Source organism: Embiotoca jacksoni, unplaced genomic scaffold, assembly GCF_022577435.1.
Source record: "Embiotoca jacksoni isolate LCO1_2020_lvr unplaced genomic scaffold, fEmbJac1.0.p SCAF_1, whole genome shotgun sequence".
Classification (NCBI taxonomy): Eukaryota; Metazoa; Chordata; class Actinopteri; family Embiotocidae; genus Embiotoca; species Embiotoca jacksoni.
In genome coordinates this window covers 4,011,096-4,034,746 of record NW_027185229.1, presented here as the reverse complement: position 1 = coordinate 4,034,746, position 23,651 = coordinate 4,011,096, and the positions used below count along the sequence as shown (strand labels likewise).

Here is a 23,651-nt window from a genome sequence, read left to right as displayed (position 1 = left end):
AAGCAAGCTTCTCTGGGCCCAGACTGACCATTAAAGAGAGGAAAGACCGCGTTCGAGAGCCAACGCAATAAAAACTCACAAACTCCAAAAGAACTTCAAAATATGCCGTAATGTTTGAAAACCCTGGCTGATTTTAGATTTTTTTTTTTTCACATACTATTTTTCACAAAAGGGACCTGTTCTAAACTCTGGGGACCCCGCCGTTTTCCAGATGGTTCTCTTCAGTTCAAAACTGTTTGGTGAAACGAGAAAACCTCTCCCCTTCAAGTATGTCCATACACTCATCTAATGTTTCTATTGATTCACAGGGGTATATGCAGGGTCATAAAAAGGAGCTGACTGAATACCCAGGGCTGCTTTATATCATGACACAATTCATCACGATGCACACACATCTCGAATTCACACGCAGAACAACTCTACCGCCTCTTAGGGAGATGTTTGGAGCTTTTTAATGTTGAGTGAAGGGAAAAGGGGGCATCAAAAAATTGACAATTAAAGATAATGATGAGGTGAGCCAGGACAGAAAGAAAGAGGAACTCCCTTCCTGAGAATATAAAAGCAGCTCCCTCTGTACTGTAGGCCTCGTCTCAGTCCAGGCGGCTAATTGATGGCAAATAGCTCTACAGCAGTTTCCTTACACACACACACACACACACACACACACACACACACACACACACACACACACACACACACACACACACACACAAATACACGTCATGCATTATATACACATATGCAGTTTCCCTGCGGTTTTCAGCACAGCTCGTTTGGCAGGAGAGGAAGGTCTCGCTCCAGACAGACCCAGCCCATAGAGGAAAACACACACACACACACACACACACACACACACACACACACACATACGCATAGTGTACTTTGTAATATTTAGCCCTCATCTTGCATAAGGTAGGACAGTTAAGTAGTTTGGTTATGCTCCTGGAAAGACAAGGCCACTGAGGTGTTCGGTCTTAGCCAGGTGACCTCCAGAGTTCGAGCTGTTCCTCCTGCCCAGCAACTGGTGAGAGGGGGAGACTGTGCGAGGCCAGTCCATGATGAGGATAGCACTAGCCTGGCAACCAGGCCTCACATATGGAAACCGTTTAACTCTTATTATTAATAACCAAGAAAAGAAAAAAAAAAAAAAAAAAAAAAAAAGAGCAAACTAATAACACATGCAAGACACTGCCAAGACTCAGCTCAGGAGACAGAGGGAGAACACATACATACACAAACAGAGACCGTCTGCCATGTGCGCATATATATACACAAACACACACACACACACAGGGAGACAAACGTACACACTCAGACGCCTATTGGTTAAACAGAAAAACACGCTCTTAGTCAGTGGCCTGTAAAAGTATTAGCCCGCCTGCCCACTTCGATGGAAATAAAACTCTTTCATGTTTTTGGTTCAGAGGGTTTTTACACCTGGTTGTGGCTGCGGAGATGGAGCTAGACACACCCTCACACCCACCCTTACCACATACACACACACACACACACACACACACACACACACACACACACACACACACACACACACACACACACATCACACACATACACAAACACCGGAAGTGGGCAGGCACAACAAAGGCTGGCTGCTGTACAAGAAGTTGAACTTCTAAACAAGCACAACATCTTTAACTTCCCCAAATGAGAAACAGGGGTGGGGTGTGTTCTAAAAAAAAGGGGAAATGGGGAAGTGTGTTCCCCATTTCTAATGTGTACTGTGTGATTTAGTAAGAGGGCCAGCCCCTCCAGATGTGAAGAGGCACATTGTTACGGTTTCAAATACCACAAAGCCCAGGTTCATTTTCAATTGTTAAAAAAAGGTCTTATTAATGTTGAATTTCCATCAGATACATTTAAACTTTTCTCGCAAAAAGTTTTGTTTGGAGATTTGTGACAGTGGTGACTCTTCCAGGAGGAACCAAAGAGGTTTTAATCACCAGTCACAAGTTTCTTTCTAATAACTATTAGAAAGAAACAAAACAAAAGTAAACACGATGTTATTAATCAGCCTGTTTTTTTATTTATTTTTTTTATTTCAACATCGCTTCCAATAATTTTGTTAAAAACGTGTCTGATATTTTTAAAAAGCGATGAAAATGGTGAGTAAAGTGTATATTGAATTTCATTGCTTCTATAAAACATGAAAATAAAATTTAAAAAAAGTTGGGTGACAACAGATAAGAAACAACACTTACATACTATCATGTGACAGTATGTGACTGAAAGGAGAACTTTTGGTTTGAGGAGTCTGACATTTGCTTTGTGTCACTTTTTATGATTTACAAAAGCTTTCATAATTCTAAATGATATCTAAATTAAGTTGTATTATACTTACTCTACTATACTTTCTTTTGATATGGTTTTAGTTATGGGAGAGTTCACTAACAAGACAACGAATGCATTCTGGTGATCAGGTGGAAAAAAAAAAGGGCCGCCATGCTCTGTTCCAGAGCTCAGGAAGAAGGCAAACAAGAGAGAGAGAAGAGCTACATTCCTCTCCTCCTCCCTGTTGACTCTAATCTCTCCTTTAAAATGGCTCACACAAAGAACCAGCACAGACTAGCTAATTAGCAACACTTTAGGCCTCTGCAGCTTTTGTGTGCGCAGTGTGTATGTGTGCGTGTTCATTGTGTGCATCCAGGGCTCTCAACTGTTTCCAGGGTAACTACTTGCCCAGAAGCCTTGCAAGCATTGCACATTTTGTCTTTACTTTCTCTCGCCTCCCCTGGTGACTGTCCCTTTCTGGGAGTCCGGACTGGAAGGACTTAAAGAACAGAGAGGACACATGGACCACTGCAGGAGGATTTAGTGTGACCTGCTAATGTGATGGGTGGTGGTGGTGGGGGGTGGGGTGGGGCTGCGAACTAATGCTCTCTTGTATGAGTGTCTTGCCCCTAATGAACTCTGAAACGGTGCATCAGAGCACACGTCAATTAAAACCAATTATGGCTGCAGCTTTTTGATAGAGAACACAGCAGAGGGTGACCAATGCAAGCAGGCACTCCTTTACACACACACACACACACACACACACACAGCGCGCACACACACACACACACACAGCCCACTGTCACTGACCAGTAGTAGTAATGAGGTCATTCAGCTTTGTTCGATGACCTGTGACCTCTTAAAAAGGCCTCGGTCACCATGGCGATGCCTTCTGAAGAGTGAGTCAACAAGTGACTTTTTGCGCTCTCTGAAAACAGAAAATTCTTTGTGGAGAGTTCCGGCTCATGCATGAGAGTGTGTGTGAGTGTGAGTGTAAGGTGTGTGTGTGTGTGTGTGTGTGTGTGTGTGTGTTATTTACCTGACAGTCACAGCCAGGCCTACCCAGTGTAAGTGCTTCCAAACACTCCCATGGCAACCGAACCCAACCTAACCCCTTCAGGTGCCCAGGTATGTGTGTGTGTGTGTGTGTGTGTGTGTATAAGTAGGTCTCCACAACACATGTGTGGCACACACACACACACACACACACACATATATTTCTTCCTCGGCTGGTATCTGTCTATTCTTGTCTCTGAGCCTCTGGGCTGGCTGTGCCGGCCAACCATGACTGTGTCCATGCCGGCTGATCTGGCCTGGTGGACCATGTCTACTGTCCACCTCCCCTTTATCCACAGGAGCTCTGCAGCATACTTCTGTGCAGCACTTCAGACAATAAACCTCATTGTTAAGGTTTTTGTTTTTTCTCTCTCTCTCTCTCTCTCTCTCTCTCTCTCTCTCTCTCTCTCTCTCTCTTGTAAATGTGAAAACTATTGCAGTATGTCTCAGCTATGATTCCAGACGTGTCAAATGACACTTGACCGTTCCCTCTGTAATTAGAGAACCAACATGTATACAGAGGTTATGGAGTGGAGAAATTACGATTACGAAAGCAAAAAAAGGGACTGAAAGGACATCAGTGGTGCGAACAAAAGACCTGCTCTCCAACTCTCACTGCATGGATTCTCCACCATTCAGTGGCCTGACTGGAAAAAGCAGTAAAAAAAAGTTTTATGGGTGCTCATAAATACAACATCTCAGCATCTCAGAATTAGGTCTCAATGTGTGAAAAAAAAATCACTGAATGAGAAATATGAGGAGGGGGAGTCATGTGAAAGCCATGAGGTTTGTATCTGCAAGTGCGTGTGCTGTTTACATGTCTGAAGAGAAAAGTCTGTGCCTCTAATGTAGATGCTTTGTAATTGCCTTTATTGATTATTACAAGCAGATTCATATACAGAGAAGATGGACAGGGAACGAAAGAAGGAGGTAAGAGTCAAAGATAAAGGGAGCTGCTGGTGCTTTTAAGACTCCTAGAGGAAGTTGCTGTTCTATAGGTCTCTTTGTATCGCCGCGGTAACAGCAGTGGGTGTTCTGTGATGCTAGGCAACCCCTGCTTCCCCCCCTCCTCTGTCTCAGCATGACCCCTGGTGACCTGTGAACTGTGCTGACCTCACACATAAAGAGGACTGCCCGGCCCAGACCAAGGGAAAGCTTTTAGGAGGTGACAGCACTCAGAGAGGGGCCTGGGACTGATTTACTGGCCAGCACACACTACGGAAGGACACATGCAGACGCTTACATACAGAGGGGTTACGCATGCAAGCAGACACAATACAGACCAAAAAATGCACACATGGGATGCAACCTGTCACGCAGATGCACAACACAGAAGCGTTGTTTAAATAAATACACCTTTACACTATCTAGAAAATCTCTTCTACAACCACCCATTCACCTCCATCTCCTCCGCTCTCCTGACCTGAGAGTGAACTCAGTGGATCGCTGGAGGTCAAACAAGACATAACTGTCCCAGTGACCAACATTCACCCCTCATAATTTAGCAAGGCTTTTTTTTACAACACTGGAAAAATGGCCTCCAAACATTCCCCGCCTCCATCCATACTGATTACAGAGTCTAGCCGATCTAACAGGAAGTCATACGTTATCTGAATCATGCAACATCTCTCACAGTCTGTGAACAAACACACCACACACACATACACACACATGCACCAGTCCCATACATCTGTCTGTGAAGCATTCCCAGCATCAAACCCAGATGCACACCCTGTGCACATGTGCGTACACACAAAACAGCTATCTTTCATCAGTGTTTGTGTATATCTGAGATCTGTATCGGTTCCCCCTGATCTCCAGTCATCACTGCGGCTCCTTAATTACACCCTTCATTAACTCAGCCCCTTGCATGTGTGTAACTGCCTTTGTGTGTGTTTGTGTGTGTAGGAGAGAGGGAGAGGAACAATGATTGTGTGTGTGTGTGTGTGTGCATGAGAGAGCAAAAAAAAAAAAAAAAAAGAGGGAAGCACTCAAGAAAAAAATGGAACATGACAAATGGGAGAGGGGATCGACGCTCCAAACCAATTTCTAAAACTGCCTTTTTCTCAACCAATGCTCCTTTTAAACCCTCGGGGAAGGGAGACCACTGCTGCAGTCTGCTTCTCACTTTCTATTTGAGTTTTAGAGTGAGTTGAAGGCAAGACAGAGAGAGAGAGAGAGAGAGAGAGAGAGAGAGAGAGAGAGAGAGAGAGAAAAGACAGAGGAAGAGTCCCTCACTGGTGGGTTTAGTCAACCTACCAGCTCCCAGGAGGAAAAGTCACCTTTTTACCACAGTCACTCTCTTTCCTCTCCCTCCTACTTTCCCATCATCACCAGCTGGCTACTACTGGATCACCAGAAGGGATTAATTGATAAAGAAAAAGGAGGAGACAGAAATGGGTGAGAACAGTAGAGGGAAGAAGGACTGGCAGAGCTGCAAGAAAGAAAGAAAGAAAAAAAAAAGGGGTTTAGACTTAAAGAAAAGGAGAGAATTGAAGACACCTGGTTCTCGTCAGAGCGCCCTCCACCCAGCCACACATACGCACACACTTTGAGGTTTGTTAGGATTTATCCTGCTTACATTTCTCTTCTGCTATGCATCATTTCATGTCCACACCCGGCACCTCAACAAAGTGCCATGCACTCTCCACAGCACTCTCACTTTTCCACCTTCTCCGTCCTCTCACTCCTCCACTCCGCTCATTGTTTCCCTTCCCCTCCTATCCCCTCCTTCATCTCTCCCTGCTGATGATGGGGCAAAAAAAACTGGTCTTCGGCCCCCTCTTCACTTTCTTTCTTCCCTCTTTTCCTGCTCTGTTCTTTCTAGGGAGGCAGACAGGCCACATTCCACAGGGAGGCCCCGGCGCCCTTTTCTGACACGTCTCAGCATTACACCCCTCCCTCATCCCTGTATTTCTTCTCTCCAGCCCACAAGTGCCCACCCTCCCCCACCTCACCCCGATGTGCTGCCTCTTTGCCTGTCCTTTTACCTTCATTCCCTCTGACCATCAAACAAACCTTCTATCTGTCTGTCTGTCTATATCTATCTATCTATCTATCTATCTATCTATCTATCTATCTATCTATCTATCTATCTATCTATCTATCTATCTATCTATCTATCTATCTATCTATCTATCTATCTATCTATCTATCTATCTATCTATCTATGAGAAAAAGAGTCAGAGAAAGATGGAGACAGGTGACAGAGAGGCCAGTTTCAGGGGTTTGATGGCTGTGATTTCTCTCAGGTTCCCGAGGGGCCGAGGAAAAGACGGCTTTGTGTTCTGACAACACCGCGCTGTCAGGAGTTCTGTGTGTCGGATGTGTGCGAGTGTGTCCCTGTGTCTTTTCTGCTCCAGTGCACACTGGCATGGTGTTTAAGCACAAACACTGCTCTGCACTACACCTTCAGGTGAGAGACTCAAGCGTGGAGGAGAAAGGAACAAGAAGAGGAGGAGGTGGCGGTTTTAGACATTCAGGTGGTTGGCTGAAGCTAAAAATACTACCACTATATGGCCACCCAGCACTGCCGCACCAAAACTCTGTTTAATCAAGAAGTGAGGTGGAGTCACGGAAGAAAAGTGCCTCCAGAAAGAGAGTTACTGCAGAATCATTCAGGATTTTTCAAGACTAATTTTAAAACAAATAGAGCTAACAAAAAAAGGGCAATTTCAAATGAAAGTGTTCCGAGTGATAAACAGGACATTAAATGTTATAGAACTGTTTGTATGTAGTGAGGTAGTGGTGGACAGGTTTTGCATATACCGTCTTTTCAAAAAAATAATTTGTTCTGTATGAAAGTGGAACACTAACTGCAAAAATAAAACCTCTACTCACCTACATTTAGCAAATTGTAATCACTATTTAAGGACTTCAATTTTATAATTTACATAATGTTTTATTTGATATTAATGGAAAATAAAAATGAGGAAGGTCAACCGATTTAGCACATTTCATTGTCTAAGACGTAGTTCTTATACCATACACCAATACACTGAGGGTCATCTACATTAAGATATACAGGATATGTAACTGTGGAGGGAATATATCCCCCAAAAATGTGCAAACCTTTGAATGAAAAAGTGTGCAAAAATCTGCCACCATTTAAATGTACAGTAAAAAAGACATAAATAAACCAACAGACAAAAGGCTGAAGAGGTTGAGAGCATCCTTAAGGATACAACGCAGCCTCATGACAGTTCAATCTGTGCAAATTAATGATAGATTATAGATCTAATGAAAAAAAAGACTTGGATTTAAAGGTACATATGTGGATGTAATGGTTTTTTTTGTGAGGTGAGCGTTGGGATCTGGAGGAAAGGTTGTGCTTTGGTTTCATGGTCCACAGCGGATAGAAGGAAAAGCGAAGTATAGTGAGAGAGAGGAAGAGAAAAAGATGGAAAGAGAGAGGGAGCTATGTTTGTGGTTGGTAACCCGCTCAAGAGAGGAAATACCAGGGTGCACACACACTCACACACACACACACACACACACACACACACACACACACACACACACACACACACACACACACACACCTATATACACACACACAGGTGCAAAAACATAGAGAGCATAGACACGTCCAAGAGAATAAAGACCCGCTTTGTATTAGCTACAGGTTTAGTGTTTAAGTGTGTGCATTTGTGCATGGCTGTGTGTGTGTGTGTCCTCGTCTGAAGGTTGCTGAGGAAGCAGGGTGAGGATTCAGTCAGGGGAAGGAGGAGGGAGGGCAGGACAGAAGTGAAGGGCCTCGAGTGTTCTTCATTCACCTAGGGCTCCATCATTATAATTAGGGGGAATAATTTTAGCAGCAGGGAGGAAACCCGGATTTTTTTTTTTCCTGGGTTTCCTCAACTAGAAACTCAGCTGGTGTTGGAGAGCCCAGAATACACAGCGACTCTCTGTGATGGGCGGACGCGCAAAATGAGAGGGACACAGAGCGGTATAAACATTGTCTGTAGGCTTAAAAATGAACAAGAGAAGAAGAGGATGTGTAAATGTGTTGTTATCTTTTCCATCTCTTCAACAACTGCAGCAGATGCCACATCAGTGACTGAAAAACATGAGTCAGCGAGTTTCCATCAAGAGATGACAACACTCAGCAAACATTTTTGTGCCGCTATGAACAAATGACTAAAGTAAAGACCCCTGGATTTTGAAGTGCTCTATGTTTTCTGTGCGTGTGTGTGTGTATGCACTATGTGCGAAGGCCCCGGTCCTTCAGAGAATAATCAGTAAGGAGTTCTGTCTTAGGGGAAATGAGAAATAAAATGTAGACTATGATCCAAGAAGTTCCGGGAAAAGAAAATTCCATCTGACGCAGAGAGAGTGAGTGTGTGTGTGTGTGTGTGTGTGTGTGTGTGTGTGTGTGTGTGTGTGTGTGTGTGCGCGTGCGTGCGTGCGTGCGTGCGTGCATGTGTGTGTGTGTGTGTAGGGTTGCGGCTAGTGACACACAGGAGATAAATAGCATAACTGCAGACTACACGCTGACATGTCAAACGCATGCAAACACTCCTTCATGGCTCAGTGATAAAATAAAACAGGAGACTTCACTCTAACAACTGTCAGTCATATATGAAGTGTGTCCATTTTAATTATGTGAAACTGCTTTCTTTCACATAGGCAGAGCTTATACATGGCAGGTAGATCTTCTTGTTTTAAATTTTTTTCCAACTAGGACCCTGTAATAAAATATCAGTGGGAACCCCATGTGTATGAATTATTATGGTGAACTGTGTCCCAGTGGAATTAGTTGGCACATTATGAACGGTGGATAATTAAAGCACTGTCGAGCCAACCTGTCAGAGCTTTTCACTGCTCGCACATGCAAGGCTGACAATTACCAGAGTCTGGCCAACTAAGTGTTGTCACATCTGTACATTACGTAACGGCGTAACGGTGTGTACATGCTGTTCCAGACAATGTAAAGCACATACTGCAAAACAAGTCTGATGAGCATGTGAATACAGGTAGATATGTAAACATAATGTCAAGTGCACAAACGCCCCAAAAACACACACACATCAGCTACAGACACACACACACACACACCTGTTGCTGTTGCAGGTGCAGTAAGTCCACTGGGCTTAGTTCTCCATTGGTGTCTCCGTTGGACCCGCCCTCTCTCCCTCCCCCTCCATCCGATTGACTGCTGAGGCTGCTGACTCCGTTCTGGTTGGACGGTGTCGTTCGAATGGTCTCAGAAGCTGATTCCACCATCATCACTGGCACCTGAGAGCAGAGGACACACACACACACACACACACACACACACACACACACACACACACACACACACACACACACACACACACACACACACACACACACACACACACACACACAGAGAGACAAAGACAGAGACAGAGAATGAACAAAAGTGACCTGGGCAGCTTGAGCAGAAAGACTGCTCCAATCTGACAGAACAAACAAAGTAGAAAACTAAAGTAAACACACAGTGATAGAGGATTGAATTGTGTGAGTGTGTGTGCACGCGTGTGTGTGTGTGTGCACATGCACTTTGTAAAAAAAATAAAAAGGGGTTTTGGTCATGAACCCCCCCCCCCCCCACACACACACACACACCTGAAGCAGACACTTTTTTGTCTGCATGAAAATGTGTGTCTGCGCGTACACATGGATTAGGATCAGATGTGCAGCAAATCTAAACTGACAAGGCTGTTAATACTCTGCTATATGGTTAAATAACACACACATTTCTCCAATAATCAGAGGTGGCATGTGTGCGCTGTGTGAGCCATGAGCAGGTTGGTCTTTGAGAAAGACGTGTTTGATGCACCTTCAGAGGACCTCTCTAATTAGAGCGTGTTCCTTCCACAAAACCCGACAAAACGAGCCGTTCCTGGATGTGTTGTTGTTTTTGAGAAACAACGCCTCGCAAACACACGGGCGCATTTGCCATCGTTAGGAGCCCGAGCGTGGGAGAAGAGGAGACACGGAGACACACATACGCACTCGCGCAGAACACACACAAGGCGGCTAACACAAAACAAAACAAACCTTCATGCAAGCACACAAGCTGTGAACTCCTAATGACAAGCTCAATCTCGTCTTTCTGCCTCATCCAGTTTTAGAAATTAACACACACAAGCGTGCACTTTTAAAGGGGAAACTTCTCCTGCTTTTATTTCAGCAACCCGGAGTGGGTACACAAAACGCCATCGAGGCATTCTACCCGCCGTCTGTGTGCGTATGTTTTTCAGAGGCGTACAACCCATGTCTTCTGGGGAAACAATAAAAGCCATTTCATGAGAGAATCTAACTTTTCTTTTCCTCTAAGGCAAGAGCAGGTGAACCTCTGTGTGTGTGTGTGTGTGTGTGTGTGTGTGTGTGTGTGTGTGTGTGTGTGTGTGTGTGTGTGAGTGTCTGTACTGTTTTTTTTCTCTGAGACTCTGACAGCAGGTGAAGGTGTGAGAGATCGCTGGTGGCGTAGTTAATGGAATGCTGCCAGATGCTTACAGAGGGACAGAGAACTGAGCATGTTTGTATGTGTGGGAATACAAGTGTGTGCAGGTGGATGTGCTTGTCCTCTAAATAAAAAAAATAAAAAACATTCTCTCTGAAGAGGTGCCCGACCGTGCAGATAGTTTGGTTATACTTTTCAATGATTCGGGATACCTGCTACTACATTTTCTGCTCTTGTATTAATAGAGGAGAGGTGAATAGAATTTTTAGTTACTACTCAATGCATTCAAAAATGACTGAGGTGTATGAATTACTCTGAGAAACAGTCGTACTTTTCCTGGATTGCTGTAGAATTTGTAAAACGTAATTTTTTTTCAGCGCTTTGTGCGATACGCATACAAAAAAAAAATTCCATTCACCATGATTGTATTGGGAAAGTATCTGTAGTTTTGGAGGCAGATTTCTCAAGGCCTGCGCACATGTCCAAACAGACAAATGAGAAATAATGCTTTTGGGGTTTGCGATACACTTTGTGGTAGGACTGTCTTTCTTAAAGGTTTTTTACAAAGTCAAAACGTCAATTGTATTTATATAGCGCTAAATCACAACACAGCTTCAAGGCATCCAACACAGTAAAGTCCTTTCAGCAGAATTTACAACATTATACAGAGAAACCCAACAATTCCCACGTAAGCTAGGAGGAAAAAAAACTCCCTTTTAACAGGAAGAAATCTCCGACAGAGGGAAGGAAAAACTCTCTATTAATAGGAAGAAACCTCCGACTGAGGGAAGGAAACACTGCCTTTTAACAGGAAGAAACCTCCGACAGAGGGAAGGAAACACTGCCTTTTAACAGGAAGAAACCTCCGACAAAACCAGGCTCAGAGGTGGGCGGCCATCTGGCTCGACCGGTTGGGTTCAGGGGAGAGAAAGGCAAGAGAAAAGGGACATTTAATGACAAAGACGTTTTTGAATTGTTCAAAGTGTCTCCATTTCCATGACAACTGGGCGTCTCCAGTTCCAGAAGCCCAGACAAACTACTGCGTGGACATTGTGTCAAATGTATTTGATTGAATTTTAGAAGGCAACACCTTTAAAGGTACAGGGCACTTATAGACATAAATCACCAGTTCAAGTCTTCTCCCTATAAGCAGCGCTATTTGAAAGCCACAAATCACGCTGCAGTACTTTTCCTCCCCGCTGCCTCTCCACTATCTCCCTCCTGGCACCCATCCGCCTGTGAAGTTAAGAGTGAGAAGTAGAGCGTTATTGTGACATTTAAAGCTAGTCACTTAATCTCCAACCTCACTCCTCTTCTCAACGCTCGCTTCCCTTCCTTCGTTCTCTCTCCTCCTCCCGTCTCCTCCCGCCTCCGGTCCAGACCCCTGCTAGGTCAAACTACTCCCTGAGGTAATATTATGAAGCAAGGCATAGTGCTGAGTGATCAACAGATCTCGCCGCACACTCCACTGACTTTGCACTGCGGCAGAAACTCCTCACATCATCACACATTTCACTAAGCATGAATCACTGGTCGGCTATCTGGCCCACACAGTACCATACTGTGCTCAGCTCTAATGTACTGTACACCCATCTACTTCTTACTCTCTCTCATTGACCTTATTAGCAATGAGGGGAGGAGAGATAAAGACAGACGGGGAGAGATAGAACTCGCAGGTGGACAAGGACCTAATGGGAAAGTGGGGAGCGGGTAAAGACGTGAGCGCATGCCTTCCGTTTCACACACACAGGCAGTGTGTTGGTATGCTCGTCTAAAGGGTGTGTACTCTGTCATATCCTGTAATGGGTGTATATAAGCTGGTGTAATGGAGGTCGGGAAAAAGGCAGGGGCATAAATCTACCCCGAAGTCTCTGATTAGGGCTATGATATACACATACACACACACACACACACACACACACACACACACACACACACACACACACACACACTCACAGACACACACACACACACACACAGCTTTAAGTTTAAGTGTTTCTGGCAGCGAAGAGGAGCTGCCCGTGCAGAGGCCTGCCTCAACCCGCTACTCACCCTTTCTGTGTGTCTCTTTCTCTCTCCCTCTCAATCGCTCTACATGCTCAGACCCTCTCGAGCTGAACCCCTGACCTGAGAGTGTGTGGGGAGAGGCATTCCCACTACCCCGAGGGGACCGAGCGAGGGAAGGGAGGGAGGAGCGCAGATCAGAGAGATAAAGAATGTGTTTGGAAGAGAGGGAAATAAAAGGCCTCCTTTGCCTTTTAATTGGGATGGAGAAGAGAAGGAGGGAAATGGGACTCAACATGTTTGTGATGACTCCGGTGTATACGTGTGTGTGTGTGTGTGTGTGTGTGTGTGTGTGTGTGTGTGTGTGTGTGTGTGCGTGTGCGTGTGCGTGTGCGTGTTTGTCTAAGGGGCTGACACCTACCTTTGTACTGTAATGGATTAGCTCATTGCAGACGCTAGGTGCATGTGTTTATGTGTGGGTCTGCTGTGATTGATGAGTGGAGAGGAGTCGGGATGAGTCCTGTTCCGACACGCAGCTTTGTTCAGATGTTCCCGAAAATTGTGCACTAATAGTAATCAGAACTAAACTGCCCGTTTCTTCCCACATGCTCCGGCTGTGCAGAGTTCAAACAAGCCGGAGCCGAATGCCCCAGTGAGCCGGCTCACCGCGGCTGACTCTCAGGCTTTGTCCGAGGGATTGGCTCTGTCAGATTCCTCCTGGTCACTGCTCATCAGAAACGTAAAGCCGGGGCCAGTTTCTGTGAATGCACTCGTGTTTGTGTGTGAGAGAGGCAGAGGAAGAGAGAGACTTGTGTACAGCGTGCATTTATGTGTGCATCTGTGTTTACAGCAGCTTAGTGAGATAATAAGTCTTTATCATGTTATGCCTCATGTGGGAATATTTCCAGCAGTCCCAGAACGCCTGTTCTGTTTCCTCTGCCTTGCATCAGCTCACAGGAACGCTGCTTATTAGGCAAAGAACTGAGGGAATAAGGGTGGGAGGGAGTGTGAGTGGAGGAGGGAGGGTGGGGGAAGGTGGGGGGTGGTAAGAGAGAAAGAGAGAAAAAAAAAAATGTCTGTTCCAGTATCTACACTCCATCATCTACCTACTTTCATCTGACTCTTGAATTATCTCTCCTGCTCTCTGCGTGCTGTCTTTCTCCCTCTGGTTATGCCTGGTAACTAGTGGCAAGTTCAACCCAGGAAAAACATTAAAGTGTTCACCCTGAAATAGAATCCACATAGGTTTATTTCTATGATCTCTGATAGTTCAATCAATATTTGCGCGCAAGCGAAACACTCTTCGGGAGACAAAATATCTGAGGAACGGGAGCTGTAACCTGTTTTGTAATCAGGAAACAGAATTTGGAGAAGCCTCTGTTGACAATGAAGGACTCAGTGGATTCATAAAGTATTTGGTTAACTGTTACACCCAACAGGGCTTTATTGAATTATAACTGACAGTCACAAGAAAAAAAAAAAAAATCATTGTGGTTGCTGTCGTTGAGTCCACAATGTCCTATTTACTGTCAGTGGAGCAGCTCCAGGATTTGTCTCCTAAACGCGTCATAAAGCGTCTTAGCTGATCTGTATTGACATGGACATGACACACAAAGACAGATCATAATTTAGTAAACACTCAGCCGCCCATATCTTCACACTCTGCAAGCTGGCAAAGATTCCTCCGCTAAATAAACGGTGACACCGGCCCGGAGGGAATGTGATTTAAGCCCAAACCCCAGAACAGAACCGAGGAACAGACCTGAGCTTTTCCATCTCTATTAATTCCTTTCTTTGGTTCACGTGTGAGAAACACAAGCGGGAAACACTGAGCAAAAACAAAATGCCATTAAAAAGGATTCTGGTAGTGAAGTATGTCTGGTACTTTTGTATGATCATAGTCTCATGGAAGAGTTTCCATCACATCCGTAAAGCTCTCATACATCCTGCTAATGAAGCACCTTCCTCTTTACCTTTCCATGCAAGCAGATAATTTACTATTGAACTAATGAGGCAATCTTGTGCACGTCAAGACATGTTGAGAAGAGTTGTTAGGAACAGTGTCTCTCTAAATACGACTGAATTCACACATTTTGTGAAACATATTCAGACTGCTGCATCACTGTAAATCAGCCGATTTTTTTTTTAATCTATTTTTAAAGTTTTCTTATTGACAAATTTTTACAAGCTCAATTAATTTCACATCTTGGATCATTTTGTGAAACATAAATGTCTTAAAAACCGTGTGATCCAGTCTTAGAAAAAAAATAAAAATAAATTAAGTATATCGTACAATTATAAATATATATTTAATATATATAGCTCCCCAGGGTATCACTATATTTTTCAGATATCTTCGGCAATCGTCTCCTCTCTTGCCTTTAGAGGAATGACAGAGGGGAGAAGCAGAGGAAAAGGGATAGGAGGGATATCTGCGTGGCATTTCTGAGCTGACGTGTATTAGCTTCAATAAAAGAGAATGAGGTCAGAGGAAAGCTGAAGAAATAATACACGTTCTCACACGAGTGCGCGCACACACACACACACACACACACACACACACACACACACAAAACCATTTTCCATCATTTCCCTCTCCAAGTTTGGTTGTTTCTTCCTGCAGTTGGCCGTTTGCTACGTGCCAAGTCCGATTTGTGGCAGGACACCACAGCAGAGGTCGGTAGGTAGAAGTATGGTAGGCTTCCACGCAGAGCTCGAGCTCCAGCTAGCAGCACCGCTTCAGGCGGTACTCTGGCCGCCAGCCAGCGCTAAAAGGTTGGCTAACAGCAAAGGGCTAATGCTGGATGTCTGCGGCTGCCCTGGCCCTGATCCAGTGCTAACAGGTGAACTCCATTATTCCCACAGACAGATAGTCAAGTCAGATGTGGGCCAATATCTACTACCGGCTGGCTGGCTTCAAAGAGCATCATCAACCCAGAGAGAGAAGCTCGCAGCATCGGCCGGGCCCGCAGTCTGACCTCCGGTGTGTTGTGCAGCTGGCTAATGAAGAAGCCGGTGCTTTTGTTGAGGAGTGGAAGAGAGGCGCTCAGAGTGCAGATGATAAGAACAATCCCCTGCTGTGTAAACATGGGGAGTTCTTCTGTACTTCTGCAGGCCTGTCTGCCATATGGCGTTCAGTTTGACTGGGTATTTAATAGTGTTTGTGCTTGTAGCCTCTGCACGTGCATGTGTGTTTTTCTGTGTACTGCTGTACAGTATGTAACCTACCATACAGCCTTTCCCCGCCGTCTACTCTTGTGCGCGCGTGCGTGTGTGCGTGCGTGCGCACGTGCATGCGTGAATTGGTTGTCTGCTCGCCTGCCTGCACTTCTCTGAAGACAAAGTCCCTGTTTACAGAGCCCATAAAGATTAGCCCTCATCGGTCAGGTGGGTTCTGGAGCCATAGGTAAACACACAGCACATTCCGCACCGATGAGATCGCTCCGTATGTGTGTATGACCGGGGCAAACATACACTCCTGCCTTCACCTCGAACCTTCTCTTAGTGCAGTAAGTGATTTACCAGCTCGCAGACTGCTGTCTGTTCGAAATACAGACACAAAGATACACACAAACGCACACACACACCACACACAAATATTTGTAGAAGGAGTGGACTTCATGCACACCTCATTTATCTGCGCCTAAAATCACGGGTTGTACATTCCTAAAGAGGTAAAGCGCACACGCGCGTGCACGTGCGCGTTCCCGTCTGCCAGTTGGAAATCATCCTGTGATCATGTAGGTGAAAAATCCCAGCTTTCACCTTCATCTCTCCCCTCTGTCCGGAGAGGTAATGGAGGCTGAGGTCAGGCTATGACAGTCTGCACGGATATTACTCAGATTGTATTTAACATGGTGGAACAGAGGTGAAAGGGGGGAGGAGGAGGAGGAATGCAGGGCAAGAAAGAGAGAAGCTTTTGAAAAAGCCGATGTGCCTTTATTTGGATCTGAAACCAGCTAGAGCGCCGCGGAGCAATTAGCAGCTCTGTCCTATGAGAGCTCTTTATTAGAATGACCTTCACTGTAAGGTGGTGGGAGGGGGGGGGGGGGCAGAGAGCGAAGGAGAGGGAGAGAGAGAGAAGGAGAAATTTGTAGGAATACACATGAAAAGGTGTCAGCGGGGAAATGGACACATGACACCAAGGTGAACCAGATGAGTAAACTGAGACTTAAGTGGGCTGAGATTTCATTTTCGTATTTGAGCAACAGATGTGACGTTGAAACGACGTGCGGTGGATGTGACCTGTTTGACTCTCGGTGGCTGGTTTCATAAGTGCACACACCCAAAACACAATTTAAGGCCTCGAGTGCGTTCAGATCTGATAGAAGCTGCGTGCGTGCAAGTCTGCAGGTGCACGTGAAAAAAAAAATGGAATTTCCTTCAATTAATATTAACAAAACCATGAAATTCCAACAAGAAAGTGATCTATTCCTGACACCGTTATCCTCCACCTTCACAGAATAAATTAACAAGTTGCTAATTTCAATGACATGGGATAATTTATATTTTAGTGCGTGAAAAGACGAAATTGTGGAAGAATCAGAAAGAGGAAGTGTATTTTAAGAAGAGCCAAATGTGTTGCAGTTGCCTTTAGGTGAGACGTAATTTCATTTATGATCAAAATTTGCATTACGAGGAAGATAAAGTGAACAGATTTAATATTACCTGAAAACGGGCGAAAGGAACTTACAATAATAAAGGGGTTACAATGGATTTAAAAAATAGTAGTGTAAAAAATATAAATAAATAAATATCAAAGTGGACATGATATAATTTCATACATCGTCTTTCAAGTCGGGCACTTCGCATTCCCTAGTTAATTAATAGATTGGATCAGAGCGAGTTTAATCAAATATAATTGAATAAGTCCACAGTAAAAACAGGCCAGACTTTAAAGGAGACATGCAGAGAAAATGATAGCATGTCCAGTTCTCAAATTAATTGAATTTTAGTACTTTTGAACTTAGTGCAAGCTGTTACAGAGGTAATTAACTCACATCCTATCCAAAAGTGCTAAAACAAGATGATATCCCTGAGCATTCGGTATGGGTGCGCGCACACACACACACACACACACACACACACACACACACACACACACACACACACACACACACACACACACAAACACACACACACACACACACACACACAGTCCTGTTTTTTTTCCCCCCCCTTTTAGAAAATAAAAATCAACACTGTTGCATACCAATGACTGTCTATAATGTATTCCATGTTATTGTTAGTTTTCTGTTCTTCTCCCGCTTTTCTTCGTACTTTTGTCTTACAGGCCACAACTAAAATATTAATAATTTCTCAGGCAGTTCTCATTGTATTAAAAAATGTCTCCTTTATAATTTATCAGAGAAAGAAAAATCTTTGTTATAGTGACAAGCATGCTAATTAATAGAAGTAGAAGGAACATTGAGAGAAGTCATACTAATTTGGAACATGCTAATATTAATAGAATAATTTATGGTGCAGTATAAATAAATTAATAGAGTAATTCGTTTGAAAAAGGGATGCCTTCAATTCAATTTAGGGGAAAAGAGCAAAAAAATATGTCTGCCTCTTGGACAAGGACATTAATAACACTGTTCTATCACCAGAATGGAAAAAGGAAGACACACTAAACATGCACTGTTCACTTTTAAAATGCATCAATATTTCAGTCAGTTAATGAAAATTGGATGAGCAACACTTGTATTTCCTGCCTTGTTATTTTCATTTGCTGTTTAAGGACTTTTTGAGTGGTAAATTTGTGCAGAATCTGTGGAAGGCGGCTACACAGAGGGTTTATTTTTTTTCTTTGAATGAACTCTTCTCATTGGCTTTATGTAAACTAACAGCTGTGTGCCAGGCAGTGGGCAAGAAGAGAGGCAGAGAAATACAGGGAGAGAGTAACAAAGACCGAGAGGCAGAGAGAGAGAGGGAGAGAAGTGGACTGGGTCATTACCATCCTTATTACTCCTCATTAAAACACCCCCATCACAAAGACATTCTGCCGTGCGTGTGTGCGAGTGTGTGTGCGCACGCACGTGACCGAGCGTGTGCGCGCTCGCTTCTGGTGCGCCTAACGTGCACATGTGCGTCCGTATGCAAAAGTGACAAAAAAAGAACAATATAATTGGAGAAATGTACGCAGTAATAATAGGTATTCACAAAATGATAATTCATATTAAACAGGGTGCACAAAGTCAGCCTCATTTGCATGTTTTAGATTATATGCATTTCAAAAGTAATTTCCGCAGGGCATATGAATGACATTAATTCCCGGGCGGGTTCTGCTATAGACCTCAAACTATCAAACACTCAAACATTTAACAGATGAAAAAAAGAGGGAGCTGGTGCCTTGGCAAGGGGAGATTTCAAGGTTAAAGTATTTGAATGTGAATTTTTAAACTTCTGTCTTGGTTTGTTTAAAGTTGCTCTATAGCTAGACTAAGAATTCCATTAATTTGAAGATTCGGTGATTCACAGATGGCTTTTTTTCCTTCTCACTCAACTGTGTGTGTGTGTGTGTGTGTGTGTGTGTGTGTGTGTGTGTGTGTGTGTGTGTGTGTGCGCGTGTTCCTGTACCAGTCCGAGAAAGACACCTTTTCTCCTAATCCACCACCATTTCCTCAACAATAAGCCTGAATTGGTCTGACTCACTTTGTGAGTCATGTGCTTGTGTCACTCCAGAAGCAGACTAGCACAATCCAGCAGAAAGAAAGACAAGACAGCGCTCCGGTAGCCCACATTAACCGACCCTGACTGATGGAGGGGGAAGAAAGAGTGATGAAATGGACAAGAAAAAGGATGTGGCAAGGGAGGGGACGGGGGACAATGGGAGGAGCGGGGAGTCGGAGAGGGAGACAGAGGGTTCCCTCTCCTCATCTGTTCATGCCGAGAGGAAGACCCCGGGGCAGGAAACAGGCGAGATGAATGTGTGATTCCAGTGGAAAACTCTGGATGCCATGGACTGCATTCTTCTCTTATTATGGAATCTGGTCTGCAGCCACATTGTAGCGCCTGTCTCATTACTGCATATGTGTGCGTCTGTCAGACAGACACACCATCAAGATGTTCTCCACCTGTTATTCTTGCTAGGTTTTGGCCGACACACAAAGTCGTAGCAGAAGAGGAAGGAAAAAGAAAAAAAAAAAAACCAGCGAAGAGAAAGTTAAAGGGCCCGGCATGTCTGCGTCTTGTTTGTGGTTTGTCTTCATCTGTAAACAAAGCTGCTGCTGTGAGCGTGTTAGCATGTCATTATCTCATTAAGAATTGATGGCCTCTGCACAAAAGCGTTTTGTTTGTGAGCGTTGGGCGACGGATGTTGTACAAACACAACAACCACAAAACACACATATCCGACAGTGCAAACAGGCGAAGATGCAACGAGATCGCAGCAAATCTCTTACACACACAACCGGAGTTTCTCCCCCTTCACACTCGCCTCCCTCTCCTGTCACTACGTCCCCTTAACATCATTTTTGTTGCTGATGTTTAAGCACTCTCAATATTGTGAATAACTTTATGTAAGCAGACTTCAGAGAGTGACGAGGGGGCACATCTTGGGGCAACAAAAATGCTCTAATTGGGGGCTGGGAAACATATTTGTTTTCTCACTTGTTCTTTTTTTCCTCCCTTTCATTTTTTCCCTCCAGCCAGTCACAGCAGATCTGCTCATCTGAGAAGGACCAGTGGAGAAAGCAAAGAGGATTAGATTCTATAAGACACTAACTGTTGCACACACACACACACACACACACACACACACACACACACACACAGACACACACACACACACACGCACACGTATAGACGTGCAACTGCACTCTCACAGACACACGCACAGAGCGATTTAACGTACCATAAGGCAGCGGTGGGTTGTAGGTTATCGAACAAGAGCTGTCTTTCTTAACCAAATGACCAACAGGGTGCAGGGCTCTCCGCCTGGCCACTCTGGCCTTATCGATACCTCCACCGCTCGGCCTATTCAGCAGCAAAGAGCCTTCCTACGGCTGCAGCTCAACGCCGGATCAATGTTATGAGCAATGCAGACAAACTACCGCTAAACAGGCTCGAAGGCTCATCACAGCACCAGCTCCCCCAGGCTCAGATCGTTCCACTAATGGAGGTCTCCACCGGGGCCCCCGATGGCCCCTAACCACCAAACAGGCCCCCGAGGATTCAACCCCCCCCCTCTACCCCCTTTCTCTCCCTCTCTGTCATCTCCCAATCCCCGCAATCGTTTCTCCATCCACATGCTTGTATCGACCTCCACCTCTTTAATCAGGACTTCTCCTCGTGTGGATGTTTGTGTGTTCCTCACATCCCTGCTAACACACAGTTTGTGTGTTTCAACTGTTAAAAGTCCAGCTTGACTGTTTCAGGTGGTGAAAAAACGAAGGGAAAAAAAAAAAAAATCCCCCTGTCTCACCCTCCCCCTGAACGTTGCTGGGATCCCTCACCACATGACTCCTGACTAGTCATTCTCCTGCATTTGTCTTCTGTAATAACATTGAAAATAGCATGAGATGAAAAAAAAGAAAAGGGGGGGGGGGGGGGGCGATGGAAAGAACCTGCATATTTGTCATTTCCGATTGTTTACCTTTTTCACGGCAAATTGATTTTTACATCTCCTGTTACTGGAAGCTCTCCGGGCTCGACTGCCAGGCCTGTCTGGCCCTGGCCTCGGCTGCCAAGCCCGTCTCCGGGCTTTATGACCTGGCTCTGGGGAGGACTTTTAAGGCTTTCAAACTCACAAGTCATTTCGGTGATACAATACCGCTTTTGTCCTAACCACCTTTGTTGTTTTCTTTTCTCTCTCTGCTGCCTCTCGCTCTCCCTTTTCTTTCCTACACTTTTCATCTCTCACTCCCGAATGCTTTTTTCATTGGCTGTTAGAGCCACAAAGACTATTTCTTGTCCAATCCTGTTTGTTTGCAGAAAGGTGGACTTGTTGCATCATGACAGGTTGACTGTCGAGCAGAAAAAGACACACTGTAGGAAACGCACGTTCAAAGCCCTGCGGCTGACGTTTCAGGCTTGCTGTGGGGCGAGCCTGGTTGAAGCAGCTAGGGTTTCACTGTGGTGGCTGGGCGGTGCGCTGTGGTTCGGATCTTCCTGGATTCTGGTAGGACTGAGGTTTGCCTGCAGGGACCTCCAGTGAGCCCGGCAGCAGGCCTGAGCTAAACTGAGGCCAGAGCCAGGAATAGTCCCCAGCGCGGAGGGGAAGGCCTAATGGTGTGTTTGCAAGGGCAAACCCAAACAAACAACCTGCAGTTTGAATTGAAGAACTGAGCGAGGGCTCGGACCAGATGCTGCACGACGGTAGAAACACACGCAAACACAGCGCGAGTGTGTACAGAGGAGCAACCGAGTTGTGGCAAAAGGAGTGCACATTGTACATCCAGACTAAAGCCACGGCGGTAGCCTCAGCACATGTGTGGACTTCTGCCGAGCACAAAGCCTTTGTGACTGTGTGTGTGTGTGTGTGTGTGTGTGTGTGTGTGTGTGTGTGTGTGTGTGTGTGTGTGCGCGCACTCACGCTAACTGAGCTTTTACAGTTTCTCTCCATATTCACACTAATGAGAGAAAACGGCCAGAAAGTCTCTTCTGCAATTACTCCCCAAGGAGCAAGGTTTCAGAAAGACCATGGTGCATAAACAAATACACACTCACTCACTCACACACACACACACACACACACACACACACACACACACACACACACACACACACACACACACACACACACACACACACGCGTACAGGAGGCTGAAACATCTGAAAGTGCATGAGGCTGACATTTAAATGTGTTCACCTGTTGTGTACCGGAGTGAACAAGAGAATAATACCAGAAATAATGTCAGATCATTATGGAAGCTAAGGACATCTGCTAATTAGAGCCCTGCCCAACAGGTAATTTTGTGTGTGTGTGTGTGTGTGTGTGTGTGTGTGTGTGTGTGTGTGTGTGTGTGTGTGTGTGTGTGTGTGTGTGTGTGTGTCTTTCTGTGTGTTTGTGTGTGTGCGTGTAGCAAAGGGCATTTTGTAAACAGACATTAACACCATTCACTTCACAAGTAAACCCTTCTCATGATCGCCTACACAGAGTGGTTGAACTGCAGCCCAATCTCTTGTAAGGACAAATCTAAGTGGAGCTTTGCCATAAAAAAAAATGCTAGTCTTGCTTTATGTGTGTGTGTATGTGTGTGTGTGTGTGTGTGTGTGTGTGTGTGTGTGTGTGTGTGTGTGTGTGTGTGTGTGTGTGTGTGTGTGTGTGTGTGTGTGCGTGTGTGTGCGTGTGTCTCAGTGAGATAGGAGCCGACTGAGAGAGACATAATGGGATGTACATAATGTTAATGTTTTTTAGAAAATCGCTTCTTTGTCACATCAATTCAGATTTTTTTGGGGCATTTTTTAGAGTCTTTATTTCAACTAGCAGCTAAGTACAATATTGCTATTCAGCAGACACACACACACACACACACACACACACACACACACACACACACACACACACACACACACAAGTAAAGGCAAACAAAGGACAGGAGATGTATACGACAAAAATCAAGCGATCATTTTTGTCTGTCCGAGAGTGAACCGTTTGAGAAAGGAGTCTTTGAGGCGTACACGCACACACACAGCCTGCCCAGTGTTTGTGGTGGCGGAGCACAGCTGGTAACATCTGGATGTATTTTAGAAGTGTTTACATTTCCAAAATGCTGAAAAACTACACAGAAAGAGAGAAAGAAGAAGAGAGAGAGAGAGACGGGATTCTGAAAAACACTGCAGGTGCCAGAAGAGCAATAAAAAAAAAAGAAGGAGCAAGTCCCAAAAGAAGATTGTTTAAAATATATCACAGTGGAGTTAG

The 23,651-nt window shown here is 44.8% G+C and overlaps 1 protein-coding gene across 5 annotated transcripts in view; it reads right to left on the bottom strand.

Moving 5' to 3' along the window:
- foxp4 (forkhead box P4) overlaps positions 1–23,651 on the bottom strand; it is a 93,840-nt gene that overhangs the window by 49,999 nt on the left and 20,190 nt on the right. For all 5 annotated transcript variants that reach the window (XM_069156910.1, XM_069156928.1, XM_069156936.1 and 2 more), the window contains exon 2: positions 9,406–9,585. In XM_069156910.1, coding sequence (XP_069013011.1) covers positions 9,406–9,576 — 171 coding nt within the window. In that variant the 5' untranslated portion in view covers positions 9,577–9,585. The remainder of the gene's footprint in view (positions 1–9,405; positions 9,586–23,651) is intronic.